Source organism: Pogoniulus pusillus, chromosome 33 (assembly GCF_015220805.1).
Source record: "Pogoniulus pusillus isolate bPogPus1 chromosome 33, bPogPus1.pri, whole genome shotgun sequence".
NCBI lineage: Eukaryota > Metazoa > Chordata > Aves > Piciformes > Lybiidae > Pogoniulus > Pogoniulus pusillus.
The window spans coordinates 4,129,293-4,148,402 of NC_087296.1; the positions used below are offsets into that span (position 1 = coordinate 4,129,293).

The following is a 19,110-nucleotide window of genomic DNA, read 5'->3' on the forward strand; positions in this document are numbered from 1 at the left end:
TTATAGCCTGTCCCTGGAATGTTCACCTCTCTACTTAAGAGTGCTTTTCCACTTTCTAAGTTTCTCTGTTTATGTCTGAGCTAGAAATGCAGCTCAAGCGGCCACAGCCCTGCTGTCAGCTCTGTGTGAGGAGAGGTCCCCATGCAGGTATCCTCAGAAGTGGTTATCATAGTATCATAGTATCATCAGGGTTGGAAGAGACCTCACAGATCACCGAGTCCAACCCTTTACCACAGAGCTCAAGGCTAGACCATGGCACCAAGTGCCACGTCCAACCTTGCCTTAAAGTGCCCCAGGGACGGTGACTCCACCACCTCCCCAGGCAGCCCATTCCATTCCATATCCAGCAAAGTCACGGGGGATGAATGTGAGAGGGACATGCATTGATGCAGTATGAGCTGAAATAGCAACAAAGGTGTTTTTTTTTCCAAGAAATCCAGCAGTTATGCAGGCAGTTGGGAGAAACTGAGGATGTGATCTGCTCTAGGTGCTCCTGCTCTGGCAGGAGGGTTGGGCTAGGCGATGGTTCTGTGATTCTGGCAGCAGCAGTGCCTGGTTATTACAAGTTAAAATCAGACTGTTGCCAGACTCAAAACATAGTTAAAATGGCATCAGGTAAATAATAAAAAGCTCTTTCCTTCCTTAGGCTGAAGAACTACTGTGCTGCAACTCAATTTGCCATTGGAATGGGCTGCCCGGGGAGGTGGTGGAGTTGCCATCCCTGGAGGTGTTCAAGCAAAGCCTGGATGGGGCACTTAGTGCCATGGTCTGGTTGATTGGCTAGGGCTGGGTGCTAGGTTGGCCTGGATGAGCTTGGAGCTCTCTTCCAACCTGGTTGTTTCTGTGATTCTATGATTTTGGTGGCAGGATAGTCCCTTAGAAATGGAGAAGTGCACAATAGAGGCACTGACCCAAACTTCTTAGTCATAGAATGCTTTGGGTTGGAAGGGACCTCCAAAGGTCATCTTGTCCAACTCCCTCACAGTGTGCAAGGACATCCTCCACTAGGTCAGGCTGCTCAGAGCCTTGGCCAGCCTGACCTTCAATATCTCCAAGGATGGAGCTCAGCTACCTTCCTAGGCATCCTGTTGCAGTGTTCTAGCACCCTCATGGTGCAGAATTTGTTCCTAGCATCCAATCTAAATCTGCTCTGTTCTGGTTTGAATCCATTGTCTCTCCTCCTGTCCCTGCAGGCTTTTGCAGACAGTCCCTCTGCAGCCTTCTTGTAGCCCCCTTCAGGTCCTGGCAGGCTGCTATTGGGTGTCCCCAGAGCCTTCTCTTCTAGAGGCTGAACACCCCCAGCTCCCTCAGCCTGTCCTCATAGCAGAGCTGCTCCAGCCCCCTGGTCATTTTTGTGGCACTCCTCTGGACCCTCTCCATCAGGTCCATGTCCTTCCTGTGTTGAGGGCTCCAGAGCTGGCCACAGCAGTGCAGATGAGGTCTCAGAGCAGAGTGGCAGAATCCTCTCTCTCCATCTTCTGGCCATGCTGCTTTTGAGTCTGCTCTGCTGTTTTGTGCAAATTGTTTCAAGCATAACAGTTGCTGTTTTGAACCCTGGTCCATATGATTTCTCTTTTCATTAAGTGATAATCACAACTGCATCTGCTGTCTGCCTGTGACAACTTCAGCCATGTTCTCCATTTCCCAATCTGACAAACCCCACAACACTTAACAAGGGGAAGAAATAAAAAGGGCATTTTTTTTGTACTGGAAAATTGGTTTTTAAAAGCTGGGTTGTATTTCTTCCTACATCAGATGTGTCTGCAGTTCACTTATGTCAAACATCCATTTATCCTAAGGATGAGAATGTTGAGATGCCTGTGAATGATTTGTTGATTGAGCCATGTTTTTTTTGGAGGGGGGTCCATTTAAATCTAGGATTTCTTCAGTGCTTTGAGTAAATGAAGGACACTTATCCTGGATGGTTTGATTATGCTATGGTCCTGTTGACTTTGTGGGTTTTTTTTTTGAAGCATGCTGGTAGAAGAAATGTGATTTGATCCTCTTCGTAGATACAAATGAGTAATTGCCAAAAATGTAAGGGAAAAGAATTCCTGCAGGTTTTTAAACCTGACCATCTTTTACCTTGAGGGGTAGCACAACTGTTCGGGCAGGGGAATGTGGGATAGCTCCACCAAAACAGCCCCAACCCCAAGCAGCCAAAAGTGGAAGCATTCTCACTAGCAGATACTACTGCAATGCTTTAAGCCCAAGATCAGCAGGATGGGTGGGATGGGATTTTTGTCTGGTTTAAATCTGCAGGGGTGCTGTGGGCAGGTTTTCTTGGCCTTTCTCATACTGAGGTGATTGTCATCGACTTGAGACTTTGTGGGTTCTCACAGTTGTCAGGGTTGGAAGGGACCCCAAGGATCATCCAGTTCCAATCCACCTGCCATGTGCAGGGACACCTCACACTGGATCACGTTGCTCAGAGCCACATCCAGCCTGGCCTTGAAGACCTCCAGGGATGGGACCTGGACAAGAGATGTTGCTGACTAGTGCAGGAGGGTAACAAGCAGGAGCAGACAGTGCAGAGTGGAAGTGCTGTGGCTTGCAGCATCCTGAGCGGCACTGGGTATGGGACTGCCAGCAGCAGCTTTGCACAGCTCCATACCTAGCAGCTTACAGGGACAAGGGACACGGTCGTGTACTGTGTCACGTCGTGTTTCAAAGACTGGAAGGGTACCATAGCGAGGGGCCAGCTGGCCAGCTGCTGCAGTACAGGCATCATTCTGGTGCCTCTAATGAAGAGAGTACAGCTTAGTCATGCACGGTGCCTGTGGGAGAGGAGCAGCAGCGCTTGGTGTGTTCTCAAGAGTTACTGTAACAAACAGAGAACACACATCTCCATGAAGAATTAAAAGTACATCCGCAGATGCTGCTCTGAGTGTGACTCTACCCCTCCGGGCAGATGTTTGCAGTGCCTTTGCAGTTTTTATTTCACAGAACTGATTGCAGGATGGCTGATAGAGGTGGAGGTTTGTCCTGAGTCAAAAGTGAGAGAGAAACATCAAGCTGCTTGCTAGCAGGGATGGAGCCGGCACACTCCTTTCCTTTGGGGTGCAGCTTTTGGAGATGCAGAGCTGGGTAGCAGGAGCGCACAACTGCAGCCACACTCCAGCCCTCCCGTAGCCACCACCTGAGCAGCCCGTCCAGGAGGGCCCAGTGCTCGTGTTCGTGTTGCTATTTTCTCGTGATGTCGGTTGGATGATTGAGATTTGGGTAGTAGTAAGGAAGGAGGAAGGTGCTGGTCTTGACGTTTATCTTCTGTTTCCTTTCCCGCAGAACTCCATCCGGCACAACCTGTCCCTCCACAGTCGATTCGTCAGGGTGCAGAACGAAGGCACCGGGAAAAGCTCGTGGTGGGTGATCAATCCGGACGGCGGCAAAGGCGGCAAGGCGCCCCGGAGACGCGCCGTGTCCATGGACAACAGCAACAAGTACACCAAGAGCAGAGGGCGGGCGGCTAAGAAAAAGGCAGCCCTGCAGACCGCCCAGGAGACGAGCGAGGACAGCCCCTCTCAGCTCTCCAAGTGGCCCGGCAGTCCCACCTCCCGCAGCAGCGACGAGCTGGACGCCTGGACAGACTTCCGCTCCCGGACGAACTCCAACGCCAGCACCATCAGCGGCCGCCTGTCGCCCATCCTGGCCAGCGCGGAGCTCGACGACGTGCAAGATGACGACGCTCCGCTTTCCCCCATGCTCTACAGCAGTCCCTCCAGCCTGTCCCCGTCGGTAAACAAGCCCTGCACTGTGGAGTTGCCTAGGTTGACTGATATGGCTGGGACAATGAATCTGAATGATGGGCTGACCGATAACCTCATGGACGATCTGCTGGACAATATAACTCTGCCTCCCTCCCAGCAGTCGCCCACGGGTGGGATGATGCAGAGAAGCTCCAGTTTTCCTTACGGCTCCAAAGGGTCAGGGCTGGGCTCCCCGTCGAGTAGCTTCAACAACGCCGTGTTTGGGCCCTCGTCGCTCAACTCCCTCCGCCAGTCGCCCATGCAGACCATCCAGGAGAACAAGCAGGCCACCTTCTCTTCCATTTCTCATTACAACAACCAGACGCTGCAGGATCTCCTGGCCTCCGACGCGCTGAGCCACAGCGACGTCATGATGACGCAGTCTGACCCACTCATGTCACAAGCCAGCACGGCTGTGTCCGCCCAGAATTCCCGACGGAACATAATGCTCCGCAGTGACCCCATGATGTCATTCGCCGCGCAGTCCGGCCAGGGGGGGCTCATCAGTCAGAGCCTGCCCCATCACCAGCACCAGTCCCACAACTCCCCTCTTAGCGGCAGCCGTGCCTTGTCCAGTTCCATCAGCAACATAGGCTTGAGTGACTCCAGCAGCTTGGGATCCACCAAACATCAGCACTCCGCTGTCAATCAGTCTATGCAAACGCTTTCCGACCCCCTCTCAGGCTCCCCTTTGTACTCCTCTAGCGTGAACCTCCCAGTCATGGGACACGAGAAATTCCCAAGTGACTTGGACCTGGATATTTTCAATGGGAGCCTGGAGTGTGACATGGAGTCTATTATCCGCAGTGAACTCATGGATGCAGATGGGCTGGATTTTAACTTTGATTCCCTCATCTCAGCTCAGAACGTTGTCACTCTGAATGTGGGGAACTTCACTGGTGCTAAACAGGCTTCGTCACAGAGTTGGGTGCCAGGCTGAAGGCCCTTTGAGAGCAGGGAAAATGGGCAAACAGGTCAGTGCCCCATAGGAGTGGTGAAAGAATTGGTTCCTTAGGGGCTTTTGGGTTTGGAATTTGCACCAAACCCTTACAGTCAGTGCACACTGCTGGTCTTGATCCATGGAATCATAGAATGGTTTAGGTGGGAAGGGACCTCAGGGATCATTCAGTTCCAACCTCCTGCCATAGGCAGGGACACCTCCTACTAGAACAAGTCACTCAAGGCCTCACCCAACCTGGCCTTGAACAGCTGCAGGGAGGGACCAACCACAGCCTCCCTGGGCATCCTGTTCCAGGCTCTCACCACCCTCATGCTGAAGAACTTCTTCCTAACATCCAGTCTGAATCTACCCATTTCCAGCTTTGTTCCATTCCCCCCAGTCCCATCACTATCTGACATCCTAAAAAGTCCCTCCCCAGCTTTCTTCTAGCTCCCTTAAGATACTCAAAAGCCACAATAAGGTCACCTTGGAGCCTTCTCCTCTCCAGAGTGAACAGTCCCAACTCCCTCAGTCTCTCCTCGTAACAGAGCATCTCCAGCCCTCTGATCATCCTCGTGCCCCATCTCTGGACACCTTCCAGCACATCCATATCCCTCTTGTAATAGGGCCTCCAGAACTGGATCTAGTGGAGGAGGGGTCTCTGCTTACTGCAGAGAGGGTTGAACTGGATGACCTTTGGGAGTCCCTTCCAACCCAGACCGTTCAGTGCTTCTGAATTAGGGCTCTGCTGCTGCTGTGGCACAGCAACCCTGGCAAAGCTGTTTGGGATTCTTTAAAGTTGTCTTTCTTGGCAAAAAAAGTAGCAAAGGGAGGAATTATATATTGAAATTGCAAGGCTGATCCTTGTCCCTGGAATGTCCTGGCTTTGGCATTTCAAATGTGCAAGAATGACTGATGCCTCCCCTTGCCAGGAGGGGTGAGTGTCACACAGGTGCATGAGCTGTTTGCATTTAGAGCTCCTTTTTCCTGTAGGAACTTCATTGCTGCAAAGTGTCCAAGTGTACAATGGGGCCTAAAAAATAGATGTTTTGAACACTTTGGCTTGGCAAATTGGGCAGCTTCCTACTGCTGTGGCCTTGCTTGCTGAGTATAGGTAAGAAGCTGCCCACAGGGTGACTGGCACAGAGGAGCTACACCACGCCAGCTCCTCACCACTGCCGGCCGCTGTCTCTTCACCCCAGCCTGTGCCACTGAGAGCAAGCACAGCTGCCGTGATCTCTTTCAGGCTGCTCCCTCCAAGTAAAGGAACTGACACATCTGTGTGAGCAGGGCCTCACAGCAGAGCAGAGATTTATTAACGAGACAGCTCTCCTCAGCAGATTACTGTCCAGTCATCTGTGGAAGCCTCTTTCCCTCTCTGTGACAAGTGGACCGGCTGCTGCAGGGTGCCTGTGGTATCAGGTGCAAGTGCAGATGATTTCTGCTGAGCTGGTTCATCATGCACCCTTCCTCGGCTGTTAGGCAGCTCTCTTTGAGAGTTTGCCTCCCTGTGAGCATCTCCTGTTTTGATGGGATCACCTCTTGTGACATCGGATGCAATCCTTCTGGATTGCATTCTCTGCCACTTCCCTGCCTCGCTGTAGCAATAGGCACCCTTGAATGAAGATCTTCTCTCGGTGGTGTTGGTGATCCCAAGCAGTGAATCTTTACAGGCTTGAGGACTGGGGAGTGCTTCCAGCAGAGCAGCCTGGCACTTGCTGGTGCTAAATCTGCTTCACAAGGGTGGCCAAGTGTGTTTGGTAGGCAGGCAGAAGCAGTTACAATGGGTTATTGGCATACCTGGGAATAGTGAGTGCTGTGTTTGCTATGAAACAGAAGAGAGACGTTGGGGAAGAGAAGGAGGAAGCCAAATACAGAGGTATTTATTTTATGCATACTCTAGGTATAGAGAGGGATTTACTTTGGAAGAAAATCAATCACAGTTTCTTCACAGGGAAAGCAAGAAACACATGCAGGAGATGCCAGCACCTTGAGCCTACTGCCTGTGCTCACATTTGCTGTGCATAAGCCTGTGCATGGTTGCTGCAGTGAGCCTGGTCCTACCATGCTGGCCCTGTGCCCATGAGGCTTGCTGTGCCCAAGCTTTCAGAGGGCCCTAATTGAGGCATAGAAATGAAATTGGGTTTGTTCCTTTTCGGTTTTTCCCTTACAAGAAGGAAAAGAGAAAATCAATATACTTTTTTCATGCTTTATTCACTCAGCCATAATTTTCCCCTCTTAAGCTGGCTGGAGCCTCTGTTCCTCTATCTCTGCCTGCTTCCCAAGAGCCCTGGATATGTGCTCTGCACCCACTCAGATAATCATCCCCTTGGTTTTTCATCTTATTTATCAATGAATGAAGACATCACTATTCCCTTGCCTGTCTCTAGAATACCTTTCCTTTTGAAGTTGGTGGGTCTTCTCTCAGCCTGGGGTTCCCACAACTCTGCCCTTTGCTCTGTGCTCCTTAACCGCTGCTGAGTCCCAAGGGACTTGGCTTTCATCAAAGAGTAGTTCCAGACAGACTGGCAGGACATTTCCTGCTGCCTGTAAGGTGAGGAGCTGGTGATCAAGCGCCAGTTGGGCAAACATTTCCTCTGGCATCGAAAACTGTCCAGGTTGTTTCCAGCAATCTGGTTTACGCTCCTGGTGCTGCACAGGCAGGAGTCAGGTGGCAGGGCTTGGGCAGGGGTAGAGGATAGCTCAGCACAAGCAAGGTAGAGACTTCTTGAGCTGGTTTCACACCATCTGAAAAATTCACCTGGTTCCATCTTCTGAGCGAGGTTTCAGTGTGATGTTTAGCAGGATGCCAGGGGGCTGTGTAGCAGAGTTGTGCTGGAGCTGTTCAAAAAGGGCAAGTGAACTATTTCCTAGATCAGTTGAAGTCCCTCATTCAGCCTTGGCATCATACAGACATCATCTGAATCTAGCAGTGGAGTGCACAAGCTGCTATTAGCAACAACATCATTTTACCTTTGCCCAATGTGGTGATTAACATCTCTGATGAAGCAGCAGCCCAGGAAGCATCACGAAAGCCTGCTGGTGCTTCCTTAGCCTGTATCAGCCGGGAGGACTTGCCTGTTTGTTAATTGGTGTTCAGCCTGTCTCCGGGTGAAATTCACACCAGGGACTCATGCTTAGTTCTCAGGATGACTCATTGTTCCCCACAACACCATCTGAAAAGCTGAAGTAGTTTGTGAAAAGATCTCCATTTGGATGGAGTTTCAAATCAGGGACCTCTGGACGATACGCCACAAGATGATTTTTGTTCTTCCCCAGAAACGTTGTTTTCTGAGCAGTAAAGCTGAAAGGTGGAAAGCAAAATCAGTGGACCTCTTGCCTGAGGACACTTGACAGCTGTGCTTCCTCCTCTCTTCAAGAGAGAGATCTTAGGGGTAGGGCTGGCAGGTTTCTTACAGGGAGCCGAGGTGGGGCTGGCTGCCTTTGAAAAATCTAAAGGAAGTTGAGGAGCAGCAAATTCTTCTGCCCCATTCCAACAGGCTAGTGGTTGAGGCGGTGGTGAGCTGACATTTGAGTGTTGTTTCAGCCAGCCCAAGTTTGGAAAGGTGGGTTTGTGACTGGCTAAACATCACACGGGCCAAGTTTAGTCTTTGAACAAAAATGTCTGTGTAGAAAATGTATTTTACCAGGAACAGGCATCCCATAACTCCAAGGATGACCTGTCCTGATGAGACTCCTCATTACCCAGGCACACAGCAGGCCACAGGAGCAAACTCAGTGCTCGTAGCTGCTGGTGAGGATGTCAGGGGAGAGGTGGGCAAACCCAGCTGGGGCTGCTCCTGGCCTCAGTGCCTCCCAAAGCCCTTTGCACACAGGAGCCAGTCCTGTGCTTGCAGAGCTGCTGTGGCTTTCCCAGTGCCCCCCAGTGCCCTTTGCACACAGGAGCCAGTCCTGTGCTTGCAGAGCTGCTGTGGCTTTCCCAGTGCCCCCCAGTGCCCTTTGCACACAGGAGCCGGTCCTGTGCTTGCAGAGCTGCTGTGGCTTTTGCTGCGTGGAGGCAGCAGGAGCTAATGCACAAACACATTGAATCACTCCTTCTGGGAGTAGGGCTTTTTGGTTTTGGTGGTTATTTTAATCTGAGTTTATGTTTTGGGGTTTATCAGCCCAGGAAGAAGGTCTGCAGAAGGCAGGACTGCCTTGGCAGGCTCGTGGTGTGAGCGTACTGGCAAGCTGAAGCCAGGCCAGCGCTCTGGTCCTGTGGCTTGGGTGTTCTTCTGTTGGTGTTTTATATAGATATGTTTTTTAGTACCTCATGCTTTGTCATGTGATTCAGCAGCAATAATTAGGCAGAAACTTGCTGTCCCTGCAGATGCCAAGATTACAGGATGACATACTCTCACCAGATGACAGCACAAACTGATATTTTTAGCACAGCCTGCATCAACTGGTCTCCCCAGTGCTTTCCTCCCTGGATCAGCAGCACAAAAGGTTTTATTGCAGAATGAGTCTTCACAAATCGTCTTTTTTGTCTGAATGAGCTGTAATGATTGTTTAGAGCTGCAGATCAGTGCTGGTCCCCAGACGTGCTGCTGGCTGATTGCTGGGATGGTTACAGGTGGTTTTTTCTTTCCCCCCCTCCTCTCTCAAGCCAGATTTTAAATACCCCTCCAGAAAAGCCCTATATTGTCTTGAAGAAGTGCCTAACAGAGATCCTTTTAGAAACAGAGTGTTGTGCAGCTGAGGAAAGGCGGAGATCTTTTTCAGAGCAATCCAGCTCTCAGCCGAGGTGAGGCTCTGACAGGCAGGGAGGTCAAAGCCCTGCGCTGCTGGCAGCCAAGCAGCAGCGTTGGCGCTGGCAGCAGGAGTGCCACACGTATGCAGCCAGCCTGCCCCGCTTGGCATGGGCAGGGAGGGTGCTGAAGGACATTCATGCAATGCCACCTCAGCAGAGAGCTGTCAGCAGACTGTTCCCATCAGTGCCCTGACCCAGCCCCATGCAGTGCGTGGGGGCACTGACCCCAGGAAATCAGGTACCTCAATTCAGGAGAGATGTTGAGATACTGGAAGGTGTCCAGAGAAGGGCAGCAAGGCTGGGGAGGGGCCTGGAGCACAGCCCTGTGAGGAGAGGCTGAGGGAGCTGGGGGTGTGCAGCCTGCAGCAGAGGAGGCTCAGGGCAGAGCTCATTGCTGTCTACAACTACCTGAAGGGAGGCTGTAGCCAGGTGGGGTTGGGCTCTTCTGCCAGACAAGCAGCAACAGAACAAGGGGACACAGCCTCAAGTTGTGCTGGAGGAGGTATAGACGAGATGTTAGGAGGAAGTTGTTGGCAGAGAGAGTGATTGGCATTGGAATGGGCTGCCCAGGGAGGTGGTGGAGTTGCTGTGCCTGGAGGTGTTGAAGCCAAGGCTGGCTGGGGCACTTAGTGCCATGGTCTGGTTGATTGGCTAGGGCTGGGTGCTAGGTTGGACTGGCTGAGCTTGGAGGTCTCTTCCAACCTGGTTGATTCTGTGATTCTGCCTGTGGCTAGGTGGTGGGAAGGCCCTGCTCTGGTGCCGCCTCTGGGGGCTCATCTTTTCCAGATTACCACAGAGGGTGACGGTTGTTGGAGCCTGGTGGAGCAGGCATCTGCTGAACAGCAGTGGGACAGAGATGCAGCTGGGCTGTAGCGGAGGCTGCTGCATAGCTGTGGCTGTCTGTGATTAGTCCAGGCAAAAAGCCACACCTCAAGCATTGTGTTCAGTTTGGGGCACCTCAGTACAAGAGAGATGTGGAGGTGCTGGAGCAGGTCCAGAGGAGGGCAGTGACGCTGGGGGAGGGCCTAGAGAATAAATCTCATGAGGAGCAATGGAGGGAGCTGGGGATGGTTAGTTTGAAACAGGAGCCTGAGGGGAGACCTCATTGCTGCCTACAGCTACCTGAAAGGAGGTTGTGGGGAGGCTGCTGCTGGGCTCTTCTTACAAGTAAATAATGATAGAACAAGAGGGAATGGCCTCACGCTGCCACTGGGTAGCTTTAGACTGGACATCAGGAAATACTTTTTCCCAGGAAGCATGGTCAGGCACTGGCGTGAGCTGCCCAGGGAGATGGTGGAGTCACCAATCTTGGATGTGTTTAAAAGTTGTTTGGAAGTGGTGCTTGGGGATGTGGTTTAGAGTTAACCTTGCAGAGCAGGGATATGTGTTGGACCTGGCAATCCTCTCAGGTAGTTGTAGAGAGCAGTAAGGTCTCCTGATCCAACCTTGAGGTTGATGAGGTCCAACCTCATGTTTTCTCCAGTCTGTCTCAAGCCCAGTCAGCCCTTTCCAGCTCCCCCTCATGCAAAGGCTTTAAGGAGAAGCAGAGGGGCGTTTGAGCTGCATACAAGCCACTAGCCAGGTCTTACTGGGGGCTACCAGACCTGTCTGTGTATCTCCTGCTGACCTTGTTACAGCCATCAGGCCACACCAAAGGGAGTCGCTGCCAGGCAGTCACGTTAACGAAGGGCCATCGGCAATTTGCCCTTTGGAAATGAAGAAATCAATATGTTGATCCAGGAGGAAATCCCTTCATTCACCCAACAGTCTCCCCCAAACCCCTCCACGTAATTAAGGCTAAAGCCAAATTCTGTTTGGGTGAAACGTGCAATCTGTCTGCTCCCTAAGCTGCGCTGAATGAGGTCCTTCCCTAATGGCGCAGGGAGCAGCTGTCCCTGCTGTTGCTCTAATAACCATCAGACAAAATGATTAAATTCCCATCAATCATTGAGCATTATCAGAATAGGGCATTTTAATAAAATGTTAGCACAGGATCAGGGCCTGGCACCTGAGAAAGGAGAGGGATAGTGAGGGAGAGGCATCTCCTGGCAGCCTTTGGGTGATCTCCTTTGCAGGAGGTGCTGGTTCGCATTAATCCAGCAGTCCCCCTACGCCCACCTGGTTACCAAGGGGTCTTTGGAGAGAAGAGACATTACTGCAGACATCTCAGATGGCTTTTTGGGTTCAGCAAGTGTCCCTTTCTTCTCTTGTGCACATTAAAAGAATCATAGAAGAATAGTCTGGATTGGAAGGGACCTCCACAGGTCATCATTCAGCTCAGAGAAAATCCTCAACAAGTTGTCAGTGTAGTGTGGGAGACTAAGCCCTGGTTTCAGCCCTTTCACAGCTGGGAGGTGCATGCCCAGCAGCACAAGTGGCTACCAGCTGAGCTTTCTGAGGATGTGGAAGATTTCATGGCAATGTTTAAATGTGTTTGCTTTCCAGACCCCTCTAGCTGTGAGCTACTGAGTATCTTGAAAACCTGGCCCCTTGCTTTAACTGTTCATCTGGTTTGTTTCACCCGCTGGCTGTGTCCCTTAATAGTCATCTCCATGCTCCACCCAAGGTGTCTTTCCCCCTGCAGAGAGGTTTCATGGCTACAGAACAGACTGGACCCAACTCAGTTTTCAAAGCTGCCTGTGGGCAGTGTGTGGGATGAGCAGGGAAGTGGAGAGCTCTGAAGGCCAAAACAGAATTCTTGATTCCGTACTGCTTCTCTTGAGCAGCCTCTTTTGGCTGTCCTTCTAGGGTGGTGGCTGGTGTCAAACACTGGCAGAAGGTTTGGCCAGCTTTCTGGTGATGCTGAGAAAGGCTGATGATGAAAAATGGAGACAAGCTTAAGGGTGCTCCTCTGCTTCACCTGGAAATAGGAGTAACAAACAGACCATGTGCTGGGGTTCTGTAAATCAGACCTGCCTGTTGTTTGCTTTGGAGAGAGGATTATGTCCTGCTTGTGAGCAGCTAAGCCAGCAAAGAAACACACTCAGTCCTTGGAGAGGAGAAGCATCTTCAGGCAGGGGCATGATGCAGCTTACTGCTCACTCCAAGTTTGCTGCTGAGGGCAAACTAAACTCCTTGTCAGTCAGGTTTGGAGGTTTGCTTGGCTGCCTTTTTTATTGGTTTGGTTGTTTTCACTACGTGCAGCAGTTTCACTGTTTTTTCTTCTTCCTCCTCTGCAGGCCCTCAAACTGACACAAGATGTAGAGAGAGAACCCTTTGCCAAATCTGCTGTCAGCAAGTGGACAGTGATACTGTTTACAGCTTACAACCTGCGTGAACCCTGCGTTATTGTCCTAATGAAGCAGACTGTTAATAGGCCTCTTACTGGAGTGAAGATTCTCCTTTTTGCTTTCTTTCTTCTTCCTTTTCTTCTTCTTTGTTTCTTTCCCTTTCTTTTTTGTTTTGTTTTGTTTTGTTGGGAATTGAACTAATTCTGAAGTATGCAAAATCTTCCTGTTCTGGGATGGTTCAAGCACCTGCTGTGGAGACAATGTTCAGCACCATCCTGTTGAGAACACACTGTGTAGCCTTTACAGCAGTTACTTGTCAATGAGTATGTGGTGTTTTCATATGTTAATGGTTTATAGGATGTTTTAAGTTGGCTTTTCTTTTTTGGAGGTTTCCTCTGTCTGCCCACCCTCCCCTCCTCGTAACCTCCAGCTTGATTTCCTTAGGATTTTGGGTTTGGGTTTTTCTTGGACCACTTCTGCTTTCTCTCCCTGGGAAATCTGAAGTACTGTGCATGTGCAAGGAAACCATCACAGCCCAGCACTGCTCAGACATCAGGGCTATCTGAAACCATCACAGCCCAACACAGCTCAGACATCAGGGCTATCTGAAACCATCACAGCCCAACACTGCTCAGACATCAGGGCTTTCTGAAACCATCACAGCCCAGCACAGCTCAGACATCAGGGCTATCTGAAACCATCACAGCCCAACACTGCTCAGACATCAGGGCTTTCTGAAACCATCACAGCCCAGCACAGCTCAGACATCAGGGCTTTCTGAAACCATCACAGCCCAGCACAGCTCAGACATTAGGGCTATCTGAAACCATCACAGCCCAACACAGCTCAGACATCAGGGCTTTCTGAAACCATCACAGCCCAGCACATCCCAACACAGCTCAGACATCAGGGCTCTATGACTCCATGGCGCTGAATGCCGACCAGCTGGCTGAATTCCAGAGAGAGATGCTGTGTGTGGTCTCTTTGTTTGTTGGGTTGGTTTGTTTCTTTCTTCAGAAATCCTTTCCTTAACTTGAGTGGTACACCCCTGCTTTCCATAGGTGTCGGGCCAGAGCTGGTTGCAGAAGAAGCCAAGGCCTCTTGGCTGACGAGGACATGCACCCAGGCAGGGGCCCGTCTGCTGCCCACCACAGCAGGCTCTCCTGCCTTTGGTTAGCCAGGCTGCAGCTCCCGCTGCAGCGAGCTGCTGAGGAGTTAGAAGCTGAGCTGCCAGGCAAGTCCAACATAGCCACCTGTAAAGATGTGTTTGAAAAAGTGACAAATGAGGGAAATGTGCCACTTGGCAGCAGAGCTGCGTGTAGAGGCTGGCTGTTGGCAGGTGCCTTGCAGTGGCAAGGCTGGGTGCTGAGGCCCAGGTGGCTGCAGGGTGTGATGCTGCATCAGTGATCCTTTTGGTTTTGGTTGTTGTTGTTTTGGACATATCCTGGATTATTTTTTCCTTCTTGTTCTGTATAATCTGTTGTGGCAGAGGAAGCAGGAGAGGGAACAGCAAGGTGACAGTATCACCCAAATGGCTTTATTTTCCTAGGGACATAGATGGTAAGAGGACAAAGGGGACTGAGCAACAAGGCAGTTTTGTATCTTTTGCTTCTAAGATTCTTTAATTTTTTTTCTTTTGTAAAATGAATAATTAATAATAATAATGATGATGATGATGATGATGATGAATAAAAGGTATGGTGCTGTATAGATCCTCTCTATAATCTGGAAAGTTTGGTTACTTTTTATTAGTATCTGGGGAGAGGGTGGGATAGCAGGAAGAAAAAACCAGAGGGGAAGACACCAATGGTACATAGGAAGTCATGGTGAAGAGGAGAGTGTAAAGAGAATTCTCCAAAGAGCTAGATGAAGTTTGGTTTGGGTTCTTCTTTTGTTGTTGTTGCTGTTGTTCTCTGCATAAAAAAGCATTATGCATATAAATATATAAATATATTTTATTATGTACAGAAATGGATCATTATGCATGGATGTTAGGAAAACAAACAGACAAACAAACAAGCAAACCAAAAGTAGCATTTTAACCCGAGGTTCTCGGTGCATGAGTTCCCTCTGCCCATGCAATGTGGAGTGACTCCCCCTCGCTGCCGCCGCCTCCGCGCAGGCACAGCCATGCACACGCAGACACGGACACACACACACACACACACACACACGCATTCGTGGGCCCTTCCTTGCTCCTCACTTTCCAGATCCCTGCGGTGATAGTGGTGAACAGCAGCTCCTAGTGTGATGGAAGTTTTCTTTCGTGCCGTGGCCCCCACACTGGTGTCTCATCGCAGAGTCCCTCTGGGTTTCTCCCCGCAGTTAGGACTCGGTAGGCTGTGCAGCTGTGGCTGTTGGCGTAGCCCTAGAGCACCTCCACTCTCCCAAGCAGCCAAGGGTTTATCATTTGCCTTTCTCTCTTCTTTCCAGGGCCATGTGGTCTGTTTGGCAGCCTGGGGGCTATTGGAGCTAGCCGATGCTCATTGCCTGTCTCTCTCTAGCCAGCTACCCAGGGTGCTCCTGTGTGGCACAGTGGTCATCTGGGCTAGGCTTTGCTGAGTCCAGCTGCAGGCACCTTCAGCCAAAACTGGTGGAGAGCTTTACCACCAGCCTCCTCTGAGGGTGTAACACAAGCTCTCGGCTTCCTGGTGCACCCCAAAATGTGAGTGTATGCTGAAGGCCTTCCCTCTGGTGCTCTTTTCCCTGAGGCTCCTTCATGGCTGCTGCCCTGCAGCTGGACTTGTCTCCCATCCCTGCAGGTCTGGCCACCAGTAGAGCTCCCTTGGTGGCCACTGTGCTAGAATGCAGCTTTTGGCCATCTGCACAGGTGAAACTACCAGTGAGACCTGGAGTGCCTGCCCAAAGACCACCAAACAGGTCACTGACAGTGCCAGTGAGACCTGTCTTGATGGTGTGGCCAAGGTGACCAAAATCTATCCTTTTTTTCCCCTTGGCCTGGATGTAGTTGTCTGAATGCAAGGGAAGGTCCATTAGCTTCAACCAAACAGGGGCAACATCTGCTCTGCTGCTGCAGCCTAGCCCCCTTGACAGCTAGCTCGGGCTGGCAGAAATGACAGAGAAAACCATGGCCCACTCTGCTCAGAGGATGGATTAAGAACACTTCTTGATTTAGGGACAGCCAACAGCAGACCAGATTTAACAAAGCTCAAAGCATGAGCTGCTGGGAAGGCTTAGCCTGCCTCCCAGCAACACCCAGGAAAGCATTTTCTTGGCATGGCTGGGACACATTGGGCTTTGGAGAGCATCCCAGCACTTGCTCAAGACAGGTGGACTCGGCCAACCTCTTGGTTTGGTTTGGTTTGGTTTTCTTGTGCTTATTTTGGGGCCAGCATTTTCAAACAGAAGTGCCTGGTGTCAGGCACCTGCGGTGTGGTTGTAGGGGGTGAGCTGCTCTGCCCCCATTGCTTCTGGGAGGAAGGAGAGACTGCAGGTGCCCCCAGGCCCCCAGGAAGGTCATCACCACCTACACTTGCTGAGGTGCCCAGCAAATGCCCTTCTCTCCAGAGGTGCTAAATTAGTCTTGCTGACTTCAAGGTGTCAAAATACAGACTTGAATGGCTAATTTGGGGAGCCTACCTTTTGTGAATTTGGCCTTTTGACTATGGTAATGCCTAGAAGCTCTTCTGCAGCCGTGTAAACCAGGTAGAGGCCCAGAACAGTGATGCAGTCATCACTTAACCACTTCGTCTGTACAGAAGCTCTAAAAGGGAGGTGACATTTACACAGTTCATAGGTTTGGGGCAAACTGATGAAGTAATTGGATTGGATTATTTTGTACCAGAACTTTTCTCTTGAGAATGACTTGGATAGTTTGCAGGCTCACAGGATGTTAGGGGTTGGAAGGGACCCAAGGAGATCATCGAGTCCAACCCCCCTGCCAGAGCAGGACAATCCTATCTAACACAGATCACAGAGAAACACATCCAGACAGGCCTTGAAAATCTCTATAGAAGGAGACCCCACAACCTCTCTGGGCAGCCTGTGCCAGTGCTCTGGGACCCCTACAGTAAAGAAGTTTCCCCCTAGTTGACCACTGCTGAACTCCAGATTTTTTTCTGTGCCACTGCTTCCCAGAGATAACCTTTTGGGCGATGTAGTTCTCATTGCTTGGCAATCAGTGTCCTATACAGACCTTAAGCATTGCCACCAGATGCGAAGGGGGACCAGACACATTTTGTTACTATGTGTTGGAAGGGAGAAAAAGAAAAACCAAACCAAGCAAACCACAGGATTGTACATTTGGCTTCTCATGTTTAACTTTTTTTTTTTTCCTTTTTTTTTCTTATTAAACAAAAAAACCCAAAAAAAAAAAAAAAGTTGCATGATGGGAAAAAAAACAATCAATCTATGTATACAGTATCTGTAAAACTGTTTTATCTGGTTTAGTTTTGGTTTCAAGCCATGTAAATGGGAAGAATTACTCAATCCACAGCCTTACCGTGCATGGGCATCTTCACGTAGCGAAGAGCTGACTACTTTCTACTTTTCATTTGGGCTACCTTGTACTTTCATTTGAAAGCAGACACCTCTCATCTTGCAGTCTTACTGAGGGTTTTTCTATTTAAAAGGAAAAAAAAAAACCTGATAACTGCCCTAGAGGATTATATTACACAGAGGAAGGAAGGAAGTTTGTTTTGGAGCAAAAGCTGCCCCTTTCCAAAGGAGGTAGAGATGCAGTGCTTAACTCCACTTGGTGTTAGTAGCTATTGCCTTGTGTATTCCATTTTCAATTGTAATCTAGTTTGTAAGAGAGATGGTGACGCATGTAAATAAAGCATAATGGATCTCTACATTGCACATCTGCCTTTGCTCTGCTTTGTTCTCTCCTAGAGAGCTGTATGTGGGTGATTGGTACGCTTGCTGACTGATCCAGCTCGCCCCCAGCGCACCTTACCTGTGCCTTGCGGGGAGCATCGATGCATCTGGAGAAGAGAAGGCTCCGAGGAGACCTTATTGTGGCCTTCCAGGGTCTGAAGGAGGCTACAAGAAAGCTGGTGAGGGACTTTTTAGGGTGTCGGGTAGGGATAGGACTGGGGGGAGTGGAGCAAAACCAGAAGTGGGTAGATTCAGATTGGATGTTAGGAAGAAGCTCTTCACCGTGGGGGTGGTAAGACACTGGAGCAAGTTGCCCAGGGAGGTGGTGGAAGCCTCATCCCTGGAAGTTGCTAAGGCTCTGAGCAATCTGATCTAGTGTGAGGTGTCCCTGCCCCTGGCAGGGGGGGCTGGAACTGGATGATCTTTGTGGTCCCTTCCAAGCCTGACAACTCTGTGATTCTGTGACCTAGAAAAGGGTGAGCAGCAGGTGGAACTGGCTGGTGTGGGGTTTGGGGCTGGGGAAAGGGGAGCCTGATGCCACATCCAGTAGGATCTGTAAATGTGCATTTATGTGGGCCTCTACACTTCAGTCCCTCAGCCAAGCCACTGTGGTTTTGGTGGGCAGATAGTCCCCAATGTGATCATCTCAAGAGGGCTGAGGGAGCTGGGTTTATTCAGAAGGTGTAGGGGAGGTCTTATTACCACAGACCAGGATGTAAAGGGCAACCACCATGACGATGGAGACTCCCTTTTCACAAGGAGCCCCATGGAAAAGACACAGGATAGTGAGTACAAAATACTGCTGCGGAGATTCTGATTGGACTCCAGGAGAAAATGTTTCCCCGTGGGAACAGTTGGACATTGGGATCATCTCCCCAAGGGATTGGATTCTCCTATGACTCAGCTTGACAGGGTGCTGGGCTGTCTCAATTCAGCTGTACTGTCACCTAGGAAGGTTGGACCAGATGATCTTTGGGGTCCTTTCCAACCTGGCATTCTGTGATTTACTGCTGCTAAAGATCAGAACATTCACTTGATTCTGGGGGGATGGAGGTGTCACCCCCTGGGATGGGGGCTGCATGCTGCAGCTCAGCTTGTCCATCCTGGGAGACAAGCAGCCCAACTGTGAGTTGATCAGAAGAGTTACATGCACACACACACACTCCCACCACCGTGGGAGGACTTGGCTGGGTTTCAAACTGTCTTTGAAAAACTGCTGGGAGTACTTGAAAACATCCATTTGGGATCTGGGATAAGAACACCAGCAGCCTGGCTCAGCGGGGAGTTAAAGCAAGGCCTCTGGCCAAGGTACAGGAGAGTGTGCTCAGAAACGTGAGGCACAAACCCAAAGCCCTTCTCCCTCCCTGCTGGGAAGCCACAGATGCAGATGTTGGGGGTTGAGCCATTTTTCAAAAGCAAATGATGTTTTCAAGAGCTTTTTGCACAGCAGGGAGGGGGTTCCCGTGGCCCCCTGGGGATGACCACTGTGTCTTCTGTGCAAAGCCCAGGGGAGTGTTGTGCTGAAGTGCTGCAGGATGAAGAGCAGCTTGGGGCAGCTTCTTTAGCACAGCGAGAGCCATTCAGGCTTTGTCCTAGCTAGGA

The 19,110-nt window shown here is 50.5% G+C and overlaps 1 protein-coding gene across 1 annotated transcript in view; it reads left to right on the forward strand.

Annotated features, from left to right (window-relative positions):
- FOXO3 (forkhead box O3) overlaps window positions 1–17,490 on the forward strand; it is a 100,693-nt gene extending 83,203 nt beyond the window's left edge. The window contains exons 2-3 of the mRNA XM_064170365.1: window positions 3,286–4,720; window positions 12,619–17,490. Coding sequence (XP_064026435.1) covers window positions 3,286–4,686 — 1,401 coding nt within the window. The 3' untranslated portion in view covers window positions 4,687–4,720; window positions 12,619–17,490. The remainder of the gene's footprint in view (window positions 1–3,285; window positions 4,721–12,618) is intronic.
- The last annotated feature ends 1,620 nt before the right edge of the window (window positions 17,491–19,110 follow it).